General features: G+C 37.2%; 2 protein-coding genes and 1 long non-coding RNA gene across 3 annotated transcripts in view; 2 read left to right on the top strand and 1 right to left on the bottom strand.

The window, feature by feature from the left end:
• The window catches only part of LOC127059470 (uncharacterized), a 31,291-nt gene extending 26,577 nt beyond the window's left edge, over window positions 1-4,714 (bottom strand). Inside the window, exons 1-2 of the long non-coding RNA XR_007777365.1 lie at window positions 4,498-4,714; window positions 4,258-4,384 (exon numbers count right to left, since the gene is read on the bottom strand). This is a non-coding gene — a long non-coding RNA (uncharacterized LOC127059470). The remainder of the gene's footprint in view (window positions 1-4,257; window positions 4,385-4,497) is intronic.
• The window catches only part of MLIP (muscular LMNA interacting protein), a 101,800-nt gene extending 91,782 nt beyond the window's left edge, over window positions 1-10,018 (top strand). The window contains exons 12-14 of the mRNA XM_050973066.1: window positions 122-175; window positions 7,611-7,645; window positions 9,761-10,018. Of these exons, the coding sequence (XP_050829023.1) occupies window positions 122-175; window positions 7,611-7,637 (81 nt within the window). The 3' untranslated portion in view covers window positions 7,638-7,645; window positions 9,761-10,018. The remainder of the gene's footprint in view (window positions 1-121; window positions 176-7,610; window positions 7,646-9,760) is intronic.
• A 7,167-nt stretch (window positions 10,019-17,185) lies between these two features.
• TINAG (tubulointerstitial nephritis antigen) overlaps window positions 17,186-19,956 on the top strand; it is a 38,410-nt gene continuing 35,639 nt past the window's right edge. The window contains exon 1 of the mRNA XM_009094562.4: window positions 17,186-17,680. Coding sequence (XP_009092810.1) covers window positions 17,311-17,680 — 370 coding nt within the window. The 5' untranslated portion in view covers window positions 17,186-17,310. The remainder of the gene's footprint in view (window positions 17,681-19,956) is intronic.

Below are 19,956 nucleotides of genomic sequence, written 5' to 3'. Positions count from 1 at the left end.
GGTATTGGCTTTAATTTTAAATTTTAGTGATATTTTATATAGAAATTGAACTGATAAAGGATTTCTTTTTCCTGTGTTTAACCTCATGCTCTCTCCAAACTGTGACATCTTGGCTCGACAGCCCAGTCTTTCCATGGTGCCTATTCCAGAAAATGAGATGCTCATCTCCAAGGAGGTAATCAGTTTACATTTAATGGGTTTAAGCATTTGCATGCTAGCTTTCTCTTCTATTTGCATAGCCCATATAAGGCTGATCAGTAAAAACGTGCTGAACTTCCAAACCTGCTTTTTTTTCCAGTGCAGAGACTACATAAACATTACTTGTTCTAAATGATCAACGAAGAAAAAACCCAGAGCTATTTTACCAACTGTTGCTTATGTGAATTTGAAATAACAGTAACATTTATGCTTCAGGTTCCTGATATGTGCTGTTGGGATGTTAGCAAGTGGGAATGGCTAAATTATGATGTTTGTTAAATTATGCAGCCATATTTAAATAACACATTCCACAATTTTCAATCACTAATATAGCTTCTGTTTTAAATACCTGGTACTACAGCTACCAGAAGCACGTAGGATAGTTATTAGGAATTTCATAAAAGACAGTCAAGAAAACATAAAATGTAATTCAAGTTGGCCCAGTATCAAAATTCAGTGCCAGATTTTTGGTTTTTTTTACTTTGAAGAAGGATAAAAAAATTAAAAAAATAAAATAAGTCTAAATTCAGTTGCCAATTCCCTATTATATTTATGTGTCTAAACTGTAGGACCATGGTGGTTACCACCATAGACAACTCATTCACTGAGAGAAGATGCAATCTATTAGCCATTATCAATTTTCTCTTGAGACAGAGCATATAAAAAATAAAAAAAGTTCAGCTGGCACTGGCAAGTCCTTTTCCCCAACAAGATCATGAGCATGAAGATGAATGATAACCTCAATGTTGGAATAGACATATGTAATTCAATTAACTATCACACTCTTTCCTCTGGCTTTGGAATGTAATAGGACTTCACTCATAATGGGACATTTTCAATACTATCTTAGAAATTCACCTATGAAAGCATAATTTAGTACCAATAATAGCAGTATGAAAATGTTTATGACACAAGAATGAATTTTTTACCACCAAGACCTCTTTTAACAGGTGCATTCTCACAATTATTTCACTAGTTTTTAAATGAATGTAAAAATACAGATAGGAATGATAATTACATATTTGTAAACAGTTTGGTTTTAATTTATTATTTTAAAATTAGATTCCAGTTTGTCTGAAAACAGCCACATGATAATTTAAATACATTAAATGGATGTTTGCCAGTCATTTCTACCAAATAAGTAACTTCCTTTTAGTTTTGAAAAATATTGTGGGAGTTTTGGGGTCAAGCTCTTCACATTTTGGAAGTAGAGGACTGGCCTGAATTCTGAATTTGTTGAGAACATATCAATATGTCCTCACAGTTTATCTCAGTTTCCACTGGAAAAAAAAAAAAAAAAAGGGGGAAAAAGACAAAAATGAAAAGAGTTCGATATCTTTGTGGTTGGGTGGATCAACAGACTGCAGTTCTTCACCAGGAGTACATAGGCATGACCGTAGCCTCTTAATTCTCTTGTGCATCCCGCCTCTCTGCACAGGGTGTCAGGAACTTGGAGCTATTTCATATCTCTTTTTGTTTGAATCTCCATCACAGTCCTCCAAATCTCCTCCTTTGTTCCTTGCCTTTGACATTTCTGCTTGTTTCTACACTATCAATCCCCTTTCCTCTGCCTCCCAGGACCCACTTCTTGATTCCCTCAAAAGCAGGTGTTTTAGTGCCTGCTATTCAAAGAAAAACCCAAAATGCCCTCACTTCTAAAGTGAAGTTAGACCAAGAGTACTTCAGATCTTCTCAGTTGAGTTGTTTTTTGTCCCTCTCAGCTGTAAAGTTTCAGGAATGTTATTGAAGCAATGGTATATCATTAGAAGGCAGTGAGAGGGACTACATAGTCCTGAGGATAAAATTGTTTTTGAAATTAAGCAGATTGCAGTACACCAGGAACTGTAAAATGGGTATATATACACATACATGTGTACATGTGTATGAGTGTGTGTATATATTTGCAGCCTCTGATGATGCAGAGGATTTTCCTGAATTTGAGAATAGAGGGAAGCAAACAGCTAGATCCTTATGTCTCATCCTTCTACTTTACAATTTGCATGTTGAGGAAGAGTTTTGCAAATCTAATGGAAACACAGATATTTTCAAAGAGAATTCTCTAAGAGACAAGACACATAATTTAACTAATGCATTATTAAGATCAGTTCAGAAAGTGAAGGATCTTGTACTGACACAGGAAAGTCAGACACAAAAAAAGTGCAAAATTCCTTTGGTTAGAGGCCAGCTTGTTCCATTATCTTGGTAAAATATATTAAAACTGTCTTCTAAAAGTTCTCTTATATTTTAAACAACCGCTTTGAACAGAATTTCTATCTAGATTTTTTAAAAAAGCTTAAAAGTAGTACAACAATGGGAGAATTTGCACCATGACCCGTAGAACAACTATATCCGATGAAACTGTGGTTGCATTCATAAGGACCAAAGATAACTGATGGGAAAGAAGAAGATTTTTAAGTGCTGTTATCAGTACACTTTATATTTGCTTTGATTAACGTCTTATTGGATGACTTATAATAATGTTAGCTAGAGACAAATAATTAGCTTTAAGGTTGAAAACATCCGTCAGATACCATTTTGTTCAGTGGAGCAAGATGACTGCTGGTTCCCCGGGGCCTGTCACTAATGAGTATTTTGCCACTATGACTATGTAAGTGGACTCCAGTCCACGTTGAAGTATCAGGAAGAATTGTGTCAGCCTCACCACAAGCTGCTCGAGAAGTAACATCAAGAGATGTCATATTAACTGTTTTTTCTATTACAAATCAAAGAAAGCATTTTTCATAGAACTGCTCAACTCACTTGTACAGAGCAAATGATCCAGTATTTTCCCAAATTTTTAATCCCATTTTTAGCAGGAGGAGGTGACCATGGCATATCATGCTGGCCTTGTGAAGGCTGAGCAATCTCTTTGTCTCTTTAATGGGTGTCAGAGAAGACAAAAATGCATCTAGAGATGATCCCCTTTTTACATTCTCAGTCAAGAAGGAATGAACAAAGACATCTGTTTCCCTTGAGATCTATTGCTGGAAATGGAAGTATTCAGCACTGATACCCAGAAGGAGACCAACATTTATGCTGTCTTGGAGACAGACAGGAGAGCAACACAAAACTAGGAGCAGCTCAAGTAATTTGGGACAATATAGCTGACCTGAGGGTAGTGGCTTCTTGGACATAAATTGTTGTCAAGTTGTGTCTGAAAAACTAACACATTTTCACCATTTTCTCTTTCATGTGGTTGGCTTTTCAGAATTGTATGTTATAATGCTTTCCCTTTCTAGTGCATTAAAAAAAGCAAGGAAGGTCTTGGCTGACAATTTTTAAAATCATAACATCTTTCAGGAACCTGAGTTGTTCCTTTTTATTTGGGAACCTATCTTGACTCTAATAACAGTTTATACCAAATTTCCACCTTATGAGTTTCATAACCCACAAATCCTCACCTAATTTAAAATGTCTTTTTTTTTATCAGTAAATTCTGTTTGGATGATGAACTGATTAGGAAAAATATCTAGAAGTCATAAGTCAAATATTACTCTTACTGCTATCATAAGACCCTTAGATCATTCTCCTATATTATCTAAATTATTATCTGCTCTCTTTATCTAAAATTATATATAGACTCATACTTAACTTTTCCTGCAATGTTCCCCCCTCAGAATGAGAAAGTAAGTGTGATTTGTGCAGTTCCAAAAAACCCAAAATGGATGGGCAGATGCTCTGTGAAATGTAAACACCTCTAGGAAGGAGTGAGAGATGAGGGGAATGTGCTGCTGGTTTCTCCTAAGTAATTTGTATTGTTTTCTCAAAGCAAAGTATTAACAGGAAATAATAATAAAAAAACCCAAAAACCAACCAACCAAACAAAATGGAGGTACCTTTGTATTCAGAAGAATAGCATTCATGGAATTTTAGCATCATTCTGTTATGACATGTACCAAGTAAGACCTGTGACTTATCTGGGAAAGTAAGAAAATAAATAAGTGATATTCTCCTCCTTGTGAAATCTTCCTCTACAACCATGCATTTTAAATGGAGGAGGTCTGAAGGATACTCTTTGAAACATAACCAAGTAATATGCCAATAATTTCTGATACTTACTGTCTTCCTTAGAAGCAAAGCTAGTGTTTGCCCAGGCAATGATGTGTGAATGGTGTTATAATCACTCTCAGAATTTTACTGAGTCAGAACCTTCAAAGGGAACGTTGGGCATATGTACCTGTATAATCTGAAAAAAACCCATTATGTTAAAAGTATGTCCTCATTACCCTTATTCATCTATGATTTACAAAATCCCAAGTCTACAATTACAATTACTAATAAATGACTAATTGCAGTTACCAATACAATTACTTCAGGTCCATGTAATCTTTAGCTGCAGTTGAGTAAGTAATTACTGAGTTTTATCTGTTTGTTCACGAAAGATCTGCAATACTTGAGAAATCAATAGCATTTCTAAAGTCAACATTCATAAAAAAAGACCCCATGAGAGAAAGCTGATTTTATTGACTTCAGTGGCGACAGGATTTTACCAACTGTCTTCTGTGCAAAGCAACAAAAGTTCTTGAAATTTGAAAGTCTATGAAAATGTCAGTATGGTCCAAAGTTCTGTTATACATTGCTCCTAGTCTTTATTTACTTAAGGAGTGTTCCTGCTCAGAAGTCAACAATAATATTAATCATTGATAGATTCTACCTAAAAGAGGAAAATGCACTCATTTTATGAAAGTGTCCTTGTATTACAGAATTTATGTAAAGGGTTTTACTGTAAACAAAAGTTCCAACCTAAATGACATTATCATGGCAAAGTGATGTTCTTCCAGTTAAACACCTGCCTCACTGGACCCTGAATTATTCTGTAATGATTCAGCTCTTGCATACTGCTCAATACCTTTTCAACTTGTAAAGAAGATTCCAGCTTGTCAAAGCAAGGACCTAACAAAAGTAGAGGGAGCTCCACTGGAAACACTCTCACTCAAGTTCAACTTTATGCAAGCACCTACTCTTTCCATTTGGCACTGAGATAGATCTCTCCAGACATGTTGGGGAAAAAGACAGGGTTGCTCCTTGTGCCTTCCTAGGAGGCAGAATCATGGGCTCTTCATGTGTCACATCACAGATGTACTATTCACTTATTAATTTCCATCTTGCACACGTTGGCAGCCTTGCTCCCCAGACAGTGGAGCCGGTGTAGACTGGTATGGCAGAACATTGTTACCCCTTCCTCTCTGGAGTAGGGGTCTCACTGCCCTTGGTTTATTGTGACCAAGCCAAGGAGTGCAACCCTAAGCTTTCTCCATAGACTTATAGCAGTTCATTTGGCTGAAAATTTAATGACCCTGAAAATTAACATTAAATGTATGAATAACTACTGTTTTTACTATACGAGTGGGATTTTCAGGTTTTAGTGGTGACAAATTCTTTAACCTCTAAATTGAATGGGGCATTGAAACAGTAAACTGTTGCCTTCTGATATTTATAAATAGAAAGGCAGGTCACAACAATGCACACTTCTAAAATCTCAAATAAAAACTTTGAATATCAGCAGACAAAATTTCTAGTTACTTTATACTTGAGCAGTGCTTTATTTTTTTTAAGATTTTGCATGTTCAACAGGAAATTTATATTGCAACAAATATTTGGGCAATACTTTAGTCAATTTCAACTATATCTTCTTGTTTTAAGTAAAAAATTTCAGTTATAGCCTACTGACTTGAAAGGGCATATTAGATCACCATGCTGCAACAAGGAGAAAGCATTATATGCATTTATAGAATTTTATTTGTACAGGGATTGCATAAAAATAATTACTGTAAATATATTAGTTTTATAAGTTTACATTTAAAAGTCTGAAAGGGTAGTAATATATGAATGATAAAGAGAAAGTTTGAAATATTAGATTCAAACTGCAATTTGAATCTAATTCCACCTGGCATTAAGAAACAGTTGTTGTTATTGGTCCCCTTCAAAAAATGGCAGGAGTTCTGAAAAATAGTTTTAGAGGAAAAGAACTTGCCTTGAACAGCTAGACAGAACATAACTGTAAGCTGGAAAAGTTTTTTTTTTTTAATTATTCAATACTTAAGCAATGCATTAGTAATTAGAGTCATGGAATCAGATTAAAATTAGCTATAGTGTTTGACCACTCTTATGATATAAAGTATGTTTCTTTATGGCTAATTAAAATTTCCCCACTTGCTGCCTTGTTTTCTTTCACCATGCAAATCTGGGCTGTGATTAAACCTTTGTTAAATGGCTGGAAAGGGAAAATAAATACCCCATAGTCTACTCTTTAGGTTAAACAAGTGCTACCTGTAGCCACCCCTCATCTGTCACATATCATTCCCAGAAATCAACAAACACTTTTAACCATCCTGATAGCTGTCCATTGCTTCCTCTGCTTGCTTGACAAAGCAAAATCTATTTTTATTGTGAGGGCTCAATAATGGAAACTACATTCCACATGCAGCCTCGCTAGTGCCCAGCAGAGGGGAATAACTTCCTTCAACCTGCTGGCTATGCTCTAATTAATGCAACTGTGTATGAGGTTATCCTTCATCACAAGGAGGCTGGACTGATGCACATTCTGTGTGGTGTCAGACCTCACGTTCCTCTCGGCAGAGCTGATTCCCAGTCTGTCTGTCTGTCTGTCAGTCAGTCAATCAGTCACTGTCCTGTGCCATTGCATGAGTCATTCATTTCCTCCATCCCTCCTTGTCCCCTGCTCCATGCAGGATTTTGTATTTGCCTTTGTTCATGGATCTTCTAGCCTGTTCCACCAGTTTGGCAAAGTCCCCCAGAATGGGAGTCATACCCTTGGCATATCAATGTCTCTCATCCTCCAAATTAGGAATATCCACAGACTTCCAGGACACGTAGGCTCTTCAGATCTCTGATGGAGACCACACCCTAGCATCCTCTGAAATACCACCTGGAGCAGACATTTTGAACTGTTGAATCCAGCTTTGTGGACCCATGTCCCAGATAGGGACAGGCTGCATTGGTCCATCCTGTAGCCTCTCCTACTCCTTGGTTTGGGTGCCAGGCTGTTATAGAAAACTGGCAAAATCCATGCTAAGGGGGAGGCAAGTGACACCTGTGTCATGTGAATGCAAGGGTGGCCACAAGCTCTGTCCTCTGAGCAGGAGATTCAAAAAAGAAGTGGAAGGTGGAAAACCAATGTAAATCTGGTGTGTGTTTAGTCAAGGTGATGTTTGTCTGTTGAAATTTCTGTGGGCAGAACAATTCCTCAGGATGTCAATGCATGAAAAATCGTTCCTGGTTCAGTAAGCAGAGCTGTAAATTAAGAGTGGAGCAAATCAGTGATTAAAAAAAAACCAGAGAAGTGCTGTATGGAGTTTTCCACCAGTTTTTACAACTGTTCCCGCATAACATTTGCAGTTTTTATTTTCCTCTTCACTTTTTTTTCTCTTTTTATTTTCATTTTTCTATAGGTTTCCAATGAAAGAGGCTCTGTTTAGATATGATGGTGAGTATTACTATTTTTTAAAAATATGATTTAGTCAAAAATAGAATATGTAACTACTTTGGTGTCACTTTATCAAATTTTTATAATTTTATTTGAAAATATGTTAGGATGCTTTAGATACACAATTCAGTGTTTGGACAATAAGATGGCTATATTTGGTGAGTGATTTTCTATCAATAATTACCAATGCAGAATAATTCCAATTCTTAGCATGACAGAATAAAGTCACAATAGAATTAGTTTTAAGTGGTATTCAATCAAATGTTTGGAAGAAATTGAGATATATTCTGGAATTAGATTGTGAAAGGATGTCAGGGAAATAAGAATAATTTTTTTTTATTTGAGCACATAACCACATACTGCCATTAAATGAATGGTTTGCTTGAGTTAAACAATACCACATTGCAAATAATGTGCTATGTTTGATTGCTGACTTGATGTACTACTTAGCAAGAGAGGTCAGCAAATAGGTGATACTGAAAAGGCTGAAAAGTTCAGTGCCTTTTTTTTTCCTCTTTCCTTGTTTCAGTTTTCACAAAAAAAAAAAAAAAGAGAATAATTATGACTAAAAGTTTATTTCTATTATTATTAAGAACTTGAGAGTAGGATCATGGAGAGAAATGGAAAATGACACCTGAAGGAATACTGAGGTAAATTGGAGTATTCATGATGGAACAGCCTAATGAAATTTATCCTTAAAATACTTAACCTAAGCAATTTCTCAAACACTAGTGACTAGCAGGATGAGTAAGTTCCCAGAAAACTGCAGAAAGGTAAACACAATGTTCTATCTAAGCAGAAGAGGAAAGGAAAATTTGAGGAATCACAGAAAATTCAGTCCTAATAGCATTTCCAAGACACTGAAACAAAGTATTAAACAACACATTTGTGGGCATCTAGAGAAGGGCAAGAAGATAAGATTATTTGCAAATGGACACGTCAGAAACAAATCCTATCTGGTTGATCTCATTTCCTTCTGTGACAGCAGGGCAGATACAAGGATGTGTTTTATACAATGTATCTTCAATGTAGTCTCATATGCCATCCCTAAGCAAGCAAAGCAGATATGAACTTAATTAAATTCACATAAGGTAGATAGGTACTTCATTGGAAAGCAGGACTCTGAGAAGAGTTATTTGCTGCCTGAGTGGGAAAACATCTCAGTGACTTCCAGAATGCTGTCTTCTAGCCCTAGCACTATAAAACTTTGCTATTAATTACTTTCTTAATGACATGGACAATAGGCTTACCCAAATTACAGATAATGCCCACTTGGGAGGATTTGCAAGCAGCATGGAAGCCAGGGTTTTATTTCAGAAAAATTCACTGACATTAAAAGAATGGCTTGAAATAAATATGATGCAATTAATTGAAGAAAATACAAAGAAATATGATGGGTACAGACAGAAAAAGAATGACAATAATACTGCAGGTGAGAATCTGAGGATTATAGGGGAGGCAAAACTGAGTCTGAGTAGAAGTGATGCTTTCAGGGAGGTGTTAAAAGGAATTCTTATAATTTGATGAAGATAATTACTCTTTTTTTCACTATTAGTGCAAAATCAGTGGCATAGGATGTGGGAAACAAATGGGAGATTTAGAAAAGGTGTAAAGGCTACAGCATCTTCAGATAGAAGTTAAGGACAAAAGAAATAAGGACAGAGTAGAGGCACAGCAGTTTCTCTCTTCATAATGGACTATTATAAATGGATATTAGTCACTTTTTCATCTTTCCTATGAATTGGAGAAAAAGAGATGGGTCTAAATTTCAGGGAGAGAGATTTAGTTTGAATTTGAACAGTTACAGCTCTGTGAAAATTTAAGTCCTAAAAGCAGTTTGCCTCAGGCTGCTGCAAAGACAGGCAAGCATCTCATGAGATAAATCTGATCTGCCAGCTCTCATCTTCTCCCATAACTATAGGACAAAGGAGGTGGCTGAATATATCTTCTAGGTTGTTGTTTTTGTTTTTTTTTCTGTGAAACTATGAACTCTATTTGTTAGCCAGATCATCAGGTTGTAGAAATTAGGAAAACTAATCAACCTCAGTGTGTGATGCATCTTACTAATCTGCATTTTTGACAAACTGTGTTCATGCAAAAATCCTTCTTTTGCAGCCCCAAATCAGGATCAAGAGCTAAAACTGAATTTTGAAGCCTGTTTCTATATTAAGAAGGACTCCACAGCACCAGTCTTATTTAAAGCACCATTTCAAAAAATATTGCTTATGGTATGCTAGTTGCAAGGCAGTAATAACAATGAAATATTCTTTCAAGAAATAATCTTATGTACTAGCATAATTAACCCTAGAGATACACACATGAATATGCCATTTCTTGAAGTGCTTGCTGATATAAGAGATGCCCAATATAACACAGCATATTTTCTTTAGAAATAATATAAATATTGAAATTAAATAAAGCTGTATTTTTGTTGCAAAACGTTTTTTGTGATTGATTGTTGTTTTTACTCCTGTAAATCTGGCTCCATGGGTTTCAAACAGCTGAGAACAAATGCCAGCATTGCTGGGAAAGGAATGTTCCTCTGTGCTTTAACTTGGTCACATTTTGCCACCACACAGACACTTGTATATGGTGAAGTAGTCCAGGGATTATTCACGTTGATATCAGCACCCACAGCAGTCAGCAGTGAACATGCACAGTGATTTTCCCCTGCCATGCAATATTCATAGCCCCTTTGACCCAGGCAGGTGCAGAGTGCAGGCAGAATTACCGTCTGCACTCCTGGCACACCAGGAAGAAGGCCACTTTCTGCTTTATGCTGCTGGGTTTTTCATCTTGTGCTGCTTCCACATGATGTTGTACAGGCCTGGATCTTACAGATTTTGCTTTCAAAATGCATTATGAAAGAGTAAGGAAGTTGGTTGTCTATGCTTGCATGAGCTACCTGAGTTCTCCCCAGTGTCTTGGTCCTTTGAACCACAAATCACCCCTTGGGTAACTCTGATAACACGCTCAGGGCCTTTGCATCACAGCCCTGTCCCAGAGTACAGGACTATTTTATCTCATGACAGATTGTGACAGAGACTGATAATTTAATGAGAATCCCTGCTGTTTTCATTAAAATTAATGGGATGAGCTATTTTATGAATAACTACCATAAGGAAAACCATTAAAATTACAATTAAAACCAGCTTAAGTGGAATAGTCCATAGGCTACTCAGCCTTTTGCCCTATTGGAACTGGTGTTTCTTCAATCCAACATGCTTTTAAGCTCTGTACCTGGAAAACAGAGTGGACTCTGTAGCTGTGAAAACAGAAGAAAAGGTCAAAAATCAGTGAGTCTTTCTCTCTATAGGTAGTATATAAATTTTAAGCATATTGTGGAAAGATTGCTACACATTTAAGGGTGGTGTTTTTTGTATTGGTTGCTTTCTCAATGAAAAAATAACAGAAGTTAGCTGTATAGATCTTGTGAATGACATACCTATTAACCAGGTGGTAGAAAAAAACTGAAATAGCATTTCAGTGAGTTTAAGAGTTTGTGGGGACAGAAATACACACATACAAATAAAACAAAAAAGTATAGAAAAATTTAAAAAATAGATAAAAATTCATACATATAAAACCATCTATCACTATAAATGTGTTAAAAATAGGAGGAGCTGTAATAGATTTACCCATTAAGGACCTAATAGTATTTCTTGATTTCAGTAAAGCACTGAAGTGGGAAAAATTGTTTAAAGCCATGTGATCTGTGTGATTTTCTAAAACCTTAGTCTGCTTTCCTGCTCATATTTTTCCAAGGCATTTGTTTTAGTCTGAATTTGTTCCAACCCCAGATTTCTTTTCCTCTTTAATTTCATTTTTGTAGAGCCCAAATCCATTCTAGTATGTCTAGCTGAGACAATTGTTCACAGGGCTTATGTTTAAGTTTAAATTAACCCATGAGATAGATTGAAACCCATAGGTGAAAGGAACACAAGCAAGAGAAGGAACTACTGGGATTAGAGGAAGAACAAAGGAGAAATCCATTTGCTGCCTCTGGGTTTGTGATTTTGTTCATCTGTGTGTACTATAAGAAAGAGTTTCCCTTTCTGTTCAAAATGCTTCCATCTATGAATGAAAAATGAGATTATATTGGCAATCAGTTTCTAGAAATTGTGTCCTGGGAAACCAATGGAAAAAGTATTAAGAAAAAAAAATCTTTAAGGAGAGATTATAAAGAACAAAACAACATGAAAAGTATTTGCTTTTTCTGTAGTACTGAAAGATTAATGGATGCTGCTTTTTCAATAGTGTAATTTATTTAGTCCAGGTTCTGGTGCCTTTACCCTGATTTTACTAATGATTTTCTGGTAAAATACATATTCCCAACAGGATCACAATGGCTGCATATCTTTACTGAGGGTTTATGATCTCCTTTTTGCCTCAATTTCTCTTGCAGTCTGGCATGCCATGTTCACCTCTGTGCATTATTTTGGTGGGTTTTTGTTGCTCTGTGCTACAACTCAAGCTATCAAGAAAATGACTTATTAAAGTTGGCCCAAGTGGTCAGAAGGGAAATGTGTCCAGCACAATAGGTGATTTTGGACAGTGACCTGCTTGAGAAATCTGGATGCTGCATCAGAATAAGGACAGCCCTTGGTCCTAGGGTTCAACTGGCTGGCATCCAAAGCCTGGTTTGGTACGGCACAGATCTGTGGTCTGGACTCAGTTTTAATGAGAAAATTGCTTAAATCTCAGGGAGTTCACAAGCTAAAGCTATGCAAAATGAAACAAGTAAAAGCACAGAGAGAAGGATTTTGTTAGGATGGTAAGAATAGCAACTCAGGGACAGAAAACAAAAAAAAAATTCTGTACCTTAAAGTATAAAAAATCATTGAAAGCAGAGAATCAGAAAGTGGCAACTAGGCAACACTGAGGATCAGCCTGTTAAAAGGATTAAGATACAGTCTTACTAGAAGTAGCTGAGGGAGCTGGGGGTGTTTAGCCTGGAGAAAAGGAGGCTCAGGGGAGACCTTATCAGTCTCTATGAATACCTGAAAGGAATTTGTGGCCAGGTGGGCGATCAGTCTCTTCTTCCAAGTAGCAAGTGATTGGATAAGAACAGCCTCAGTTTGTACCAGAGGAGGTTTAGATTGGGTGTTAGAAAAAGAATTCTTCACTCAAAGGCTGGTCAAGCATTGAAATAGGCTGCTGAGGTTAGTGGTGGATTCACCATGCCAGGTACTGTTCAGTAGGTGTTTGGTTGTAGCACTTGGGGACATGCTTTAGGGGAGAACACAGTGATAGACTCTGTGATTTTAATAACTTTTCCAAAATGAATAATCCTATGATTCTAAGATTCACTGGTGGGATCAGATAGGAGCACACAACTGAGATGAACACCAACATGTAAATTACTTCCTAGCAACACCAGCACAATACTTTCTGAGAGCTCATACTGTCAATGAAATACAGCACAATGCTTGTCTCCTTCATTTCTGTCTGGTTGATGAGGTTTGGGATTGGCAAATTCACAGTAAACATCACGTCTCTGAAGCTAAATGCAGCCATGCACAGGTTAATATGTTCACAATAGTCTGTGCTGATGGCATAACAAAGGTGGCATGTGGTCCATCCTATATTGGGATGCCAAAATTTCTGCACCTGATTGTGTTTCTTGAGAGGTTCCTATTCAGGTATGAGAAACAGTGACTGCTGCAACCTGTTCTGTAAGTCCTAGTGAAACACCATTTAGGAGAGCCCCTGCAATTGTATGACTACATGGACACTGTGCTGGTTCATGCACAGGGTCCCCCACTCTTCACAGGCTTCACTGGGCTGAGCCCACAGTGCGCTGGCCTCGACACAGCACAAGAGCATGGCTGGCAAGAAGAATGAGATGGCACCTGCTTCTTCAAGGCTGACCAAGTGATGCAGCTGGCACAGGAAATATGCATGGTCAATTACTGTGGTGGCTAGGGCAAAAAGGCTGTGAGGCCATAACAACCACGTAATGATAATGATAATAATAATAATAGTAGTAGTAGTAGTAAACCATGTAATGTATATTTGTAACACCTATAAAGTAATTTCCTTTCACCTGCAGTTGTTGACACTCTGAGCTCTTGGGCATTCATGTGTGTGCATCTCTGTGTGTGAGGAATGGGATTTCTTTGGCATGCCCAGTTTGGGTCAGTTGCTCTTCCTCTACCTCAGGCCCTAAATCTGTTGATTCAAATATCTGATGAATTGGAAGAACTGGAGTCAGAGACTGTGAATAACAAGTCGCACTGTGATAGGATGATGAAATTTGTCACTTAAGTGACCATTATTCTGAGTTACATGTAGCTTGGATTAACATAATAAGACTTGAGTTAGGCAGCCCTGAAATTTTGAATTAAAAGTGTCACTGCTTGCTACCACACCAACAACCCACAGCAGTGAGCTGCAGGCTCTTGCCAAACAGGGTGAAGGCGCCTCCATTCCTGTGCCTACTGCAAACATGCAAAGACTGAATTGACAGTGAGAAGATCACTTTAACACACAGCTTGTCTCTGCATAAACACATCTAGGAGCTAATAATTTACAATTTGAGAGGATGAATCCTATCCTGCCAATAGTACAAGGTAGAGACAATACATTGTGGGATAGTACTTTTGTTGAAGTAATTTTGCTTAGAAAACTTTCACTGCACTGCAACCATTAATAAAAAGAGGAGCAAGCATAAAGTACTGTGGCCATTAGAAATCAGTGGTGCGTTCTGTGCCAGGAGTCACCAGTTAAATTTCCATTTGAATCCAATGAAAAGATGGATGGTACCATTGCAGAGTTTAAACTGGAGATAAGCAATTACATAGATTCTCTGATGCATCGAGTTGTGCCTCCTGGCAAATGACTGACCCAGGCTCTGGCATGGTGATTTCTTCCTTAACTGGCCGAGTATCCCTTCATTTTCCTTGCAGAAGTTTATAGTACTGCAATTCCCCCTGCACAAGGCTTGGCTCCAGTCGGCTTGTGGCAGCCAGGAGAAGGGAAGGTATCATGGTTGTCTGATGGGGTGGGCTCAACTATCCATCCTGGGAGTCACCTTCAGCACCAAGAGTCTTGCCAGCCACTGCTATCCTACCCATTTCTGAAGGTGATGAGATTTTTATGATGCCCAGTAGGCTCAGTGAGACAAATTAGGACAGCTTTTGAAAGAAAGGCTATGAAATATCCCTGTGCAGCTTTTAAGAGATTCTTAGACATTTTAATGTATTTTTTTAATTTGTTACTCCATCAATCATTCAGTGCTATTAATATTTGAATTTCTGCCAAATGTGTGGTGTTTCCTGAAGCTCAAGCATAAACACCCAGAACTGCTGAAAGAGGAACTAGACAAACATTTTTGCACTTAACTGTGCCAACTAGAACTAGTACTAGGACCCTAACTCACAATCGTAGGACAGCTGTTATGCTTGGAACAGGCTAATCTTCAATAGAGAAAAAGGATCACGTCCAGCTGTTTCTAAATTATTACAGATAATTCAGTGCATGCTTTCACACAGTGAAGACAGAGCTGCTTGGCTTACAGAGGAAAATGTTAAAAAAAAAATCTATTTGCTGAAGCACAATGGAATAGTTTTGTGGGGTTTTTTAAAGGTTTGAACAGAAACCATCAAGTGGGAAAAATTGGTTAAATCAACTTTGTTGCAAAACAAAGGTACTTAGAGCACAAGCTGATTTTTGTGTTCCTTTAAAAGAAATATAACTACTGTGTAAATGAGCTGAAATTATTTCCAAGCCAATTCCTTGCCTCTGGTTTATCAGCAGGTCTTTAAAGTTAAAAAGAGATCTGCTTGTTCATTTAATCTGACTGACAGACATTTACCACATATTCTTTATTATGCTTCCAGAGCAAGGAGATAACTAGATGAAAGTGTTTCTGAAGATTTATAATACAAAGGAGATTTGAATTTTTCTAATGCCAGTGCAAATCAGAGGTCATTTTCTTGGAGATGACAGAACTGCACAGACATAAGGAAAAGAAATTAATTATAATTTCCAGAGAGTACTTCACTGTTTCCATGAACATATCCTTTCTCATCTCCCTTATATTTGTTGCATCATGGCAGTCAGTGACAGAATTAAGGTTGTCCAAATTTTTCTACTATGAACAAAACAAAACCAACCAACCAAAAAAAAGCAGAGCAAATTTGAAGGTTAAGATTTATGTACCTTTAATGTGATGGACGGTGATTGCCTGTTGCTGACCTTGGCCTTTCTGATCTCTTTCAAACAGAAGATTGCCTGGAAGAGAGAAAAATAAAATGGTGTGGTCAGAGGTAATTTTCCCTCATCTGCAGCTCCTTAGTTGTGACAAGGACAGTGTAGGAGGCAGGTCCAATAAAAGCACTGCTGGCAAGAAATTGTATTGAAGACTTCAATCTTCAATAAACATGCACACATTCTGCCTGTTAATGTCTCTATCATTCATGGCAATGCATCCACACTGGCTGTGCTTTCAAAAGTAGCTGCCCTTTGATGCTGTGCTTTCCCAAGCTGCCCAGCTGAAGTCACAAAGGGAAAAACCCCCTTAATTCCCTAGAAAACAATCCACCATCAACTTCTCCAGGTTCCTCTCCCTTACTAAGAAATGGAGAGAAAAGGATGACTGGTTTTTACCTCTGCTTGTTCAGCTTTGGGGGCTTAAACTCTCTTGTTCAGATCTGAACTTGTGTGAGGGGCTTTTTATTTCAATTAAGCCTTATGTGCTATCTCTGGTAGAAACTTCAAAGTTCTTTGGTACTTTTTTCTGAATATTTTCTTGGAAACAGTACCATGTATGTTTCTTTAAGCTCTCTGTTCAAAAACCTGGAGATGACAGATCGTGTAGCAAAGGCTGTTAGACTTATCTTTGATACCTGCCTTTTTTTTCTCCTTTTTTTTTTTTTTTGTGGATTTATAAATACAGACATTTGCTTTTTAAATAGGAATGAACACTTATCAGTGGGTGTTTATTATGTTAATTAGAATGACTGCCTAGTTCATTTTGACTACAGAAATGCAAACCTTAAAAGAATACCTTTGAGTAATGGAATATCACCTGTTTTTTTTATTTTTCTGAATTTGCCCATTGTAAAACAAGTGAAAAAAGTGAAGCAAATAAGGCTAAGATAGATCACTGGAAATAAAATTGAAACGGGGGATGCAAGATAAGTTTACTGCAGTGATGTCACCCTGCTTATCAGATAGGAAAATTTAGATGAGATACAATCCAGATGTTAAATGTTTTCTAATTATGTGGAGAACATGCTGCTTTTAGGTACACCAAAAGAAAGAGAGCTTTCTTTGACACCAAGTACTCATTCTCACACTGTTTTGATTTTAGAAGTCTGAAGTACAGAACTAAAATGCTGGATCACGTATATTTTGTATGTGTTGAAACTTTGCTATAAACTTTCTCACTTACAAGAGATCACACCAAAGTTTCATCATGATAAATACATAGTTGTGGCTCTGTTTCCAGTACCTCTGTATCTTGGACAAATAAATCTGTTTACAACATATCTGACTAATAATTAACACATGCAGAGTCTTCCTGGAAAACTGTAGTCTGCAGCTTTCTGTTCAGATTTCTTTCTGATTGCTAACTGTAGGTACTACCTGTAGAGTAAATGAATATTTGCTGAGAAAGCGAAGGACAAAAAGCCTCAAAAAAGGCTTCTAGAGACACAAGAATGTGGCACAAAATTCAGATATTGCTCTTATATTGCATTGCCAGTGAAGTTTCAATGACAAAACGTCTTGATTCTAGAATAAATTCCCCCCAAAGACTTTATTCTGTAAAAGACAGTGGTTCTGCTAAGTGGAACAGGATTAAAAGGAGTGTGTATCAGGGAAGTTCCTGCAGGATACGAGGCTGTTGCACGGGAAGAGATGATGACTGCAGCTTCACCATTGTCTCCAGAGGAGCTATATGTTACTGTGACCAGTACTGCACCTCGGGCTCTCCTGGGCCTGTAGACTGCTGTACTGACTACTGGGATGTCTGCAACCACCCCGTGGAGCCCACCAGGTCAGAGGAGCCTTGGCCGCCTCCAGCATGGGGTAAGTGGAGGGAAAATGCTCAGTTGACTTTAGTGCATCATAGTGAAAATATACACAGAAGTAAAATGCTGAAAAACTGACTAAAGTCATAGTGGACAAAGACACTGAGCATGAAACTGGAGTGAGAGTTATACTTGCTGTTATTTCTTTGTCTCTCGGACATTAGTGTTGCTTTGATTGTATTTCTCTTGGACTCTGTTTTATTTGAAATGTCTCAAATAACCTAATTGGGTCAAAATTAGTGTAAACTGAAAAATTTCAGTAGGGTTTCACAGATTAACTCGAGATGAACAGCAAATTCTAAATATTTACCTCCATTAGTACAAACAAATCATCAACAAAACTGAGGGTTATCCTGAAGGATACTGCCCTGAGGTGTTCTGCAATGCTTTTGATTCAGCATAGCTTTCCTGTAGGACACTGTTTTTCTGTCAACAGCTCAGGTGCAGGACTAAATGAAGGGATGTGCTCAGAACAAGGTGAAGGGATGTGTTTAGAACAAGGATTTGTGGCATATTTTAGTTTCTGACTAGTTTGCAGCCCAAGTCCCTCCAGGACTACTCTAAACCAAGTCTAATTATTTTTAGCACTAAAGATTGCAAAAAAAAAACCCAAACCAAACTAAACTGAACCAAAAACCAAAAACAAAACAAAAAAAACCCAACTAAAAAAACCCAACTAAAAAAACCCCACCAGTTTTTCACCAGTTTTTCAAACATCTGATCCTCCCTTGGCTTGTGTATAGGCCAAATCTCTGCTGGTGGAGAACATTTGTTATTGTGAATTTTAAGACTACGTAGCTTCTTACTGTCAGTACACCAAATCTGGCCAAACCTAAGTTTCAAAAGCCTAAAATCAATAAAATGCTACTGTGATTTTTAAAAATTAACTGTCTCTTTGCAATAACCTTGCTGCTTGCAGTTCAGCACTCAGAACACAAACTCTTCAGGAGGTTGTACTCTTAGAAGTGCAGCCAAAATCTGATAAGTGGGAGTGACAGAAATGCTGCAAAACATATTTGATTTTCCAAAGTGTTTCTAATAATTTGAAAGAATGTCATAAGGCTCTATGTAAATAAAGACATTTCTTTTCATTTTTATTTGGTGCAGTGTTGTATATTATTTTTGACATGAGGTTTCATTGTAAGCTCTCTACTTAAACATGTAGTTGTATTTCTGCCTAGAGCTGAGAGCTGGTGAGTCTACTTTGGCAAACTGTCTCGTGGAATTGAATCATTACAAAACCTGCAGCAGTTTGCCACATGGTCACTGCCACGAGTCTACCTCTAAAAGGTAGAAGTGTAACAGAAGGTTTAGATAAGGGAATGGGTGAGAGGTAATCTTTTTACTGTGTTTTTAATCCAATTTTTTCCATTTGTGTCCTCTGTTTGCAACTCCTAACATACCTGCCAGGGGTAGCAATTATATTTACAGTAGCTTTACTTGTCCTATAGATGATCTTATACTCTTTTTTAATATGTCATCTTTAAAAGGATGGAAAGTCTGAAATTTTTAAAAATCTCTTTATTGGATATTCATTATGTAAGTAATTTAGAGGGTAAAAGATGAATAATAAAACCAAATTAAAGCAGGGGAAAAAAAGGTAACAAACAAAACCATCTCTAAAGGATCTTTGTAGAACTGGAATATCTGAGGAATTGGAATGAAAAGAAGGAGAAACAAGCAGGACTAAATGCCTGAAGATTAAGAAAATTAGGAAGCATCATTAGAAATGACATAAGTACACTAGCTGACTTTTAGGAACTGAGACTACACTTCTTCCTTAGGATAAGAATTATTTAAGCACTTGAAGACCACATGTGCCAAAGTACTTTTTACCCGGAAGATCTTGATCTTTTGGTTGCCAGAGGTTTTGCTCTCAGAGCCTCCTGAGTCACAGTTCTTTAAATAAACCAATAAAGCTAAGTGTTTTACATGGGCTGGAATGTACAGCAATAAAACTGCTTAGTGTTTTTTTTCCGGATCCCTGCATATTCACTGACAGTGTACAGCAGAAACAAGCTACACTGTGACTTCTTCCATGTGTGTGCACCATGCTGGGGGTCAGTATTGATTTAAATGTGTGGAACTGCTTTGACTCTGCCTTTATAAACCCAGCCTTTAGTTTGTTTCTATGGCTTTCATGTGTAGTTTCAGAGGAAACTGCAGATTCTTGCCTTAAATACTGAATAGAAGTTCAGGGTCTCTTTATTATAGTCATATTTTAAATTCTGTTGTTAGAAGAACTTTTTGAGTTTTATCTCAGGACTTTATCTA

Source organism: Serinus canaria, chromosome 3 (assembly GCF_022539315.1).
Source record: "Serinus canaria isolate serCan28SL12 chromosome 3, serCan2020, whole genome shotgun sequence".
NCBI lineage: Eukaryota > Metazoa > Chordata > Aves > Passeriformes > Fringillidae > Serinus > Serinus canaria.
Note: the sequence above shows the minus strand (reverse complement) of the source record. Positions and strands in the feature narration are given on the sequence as shown.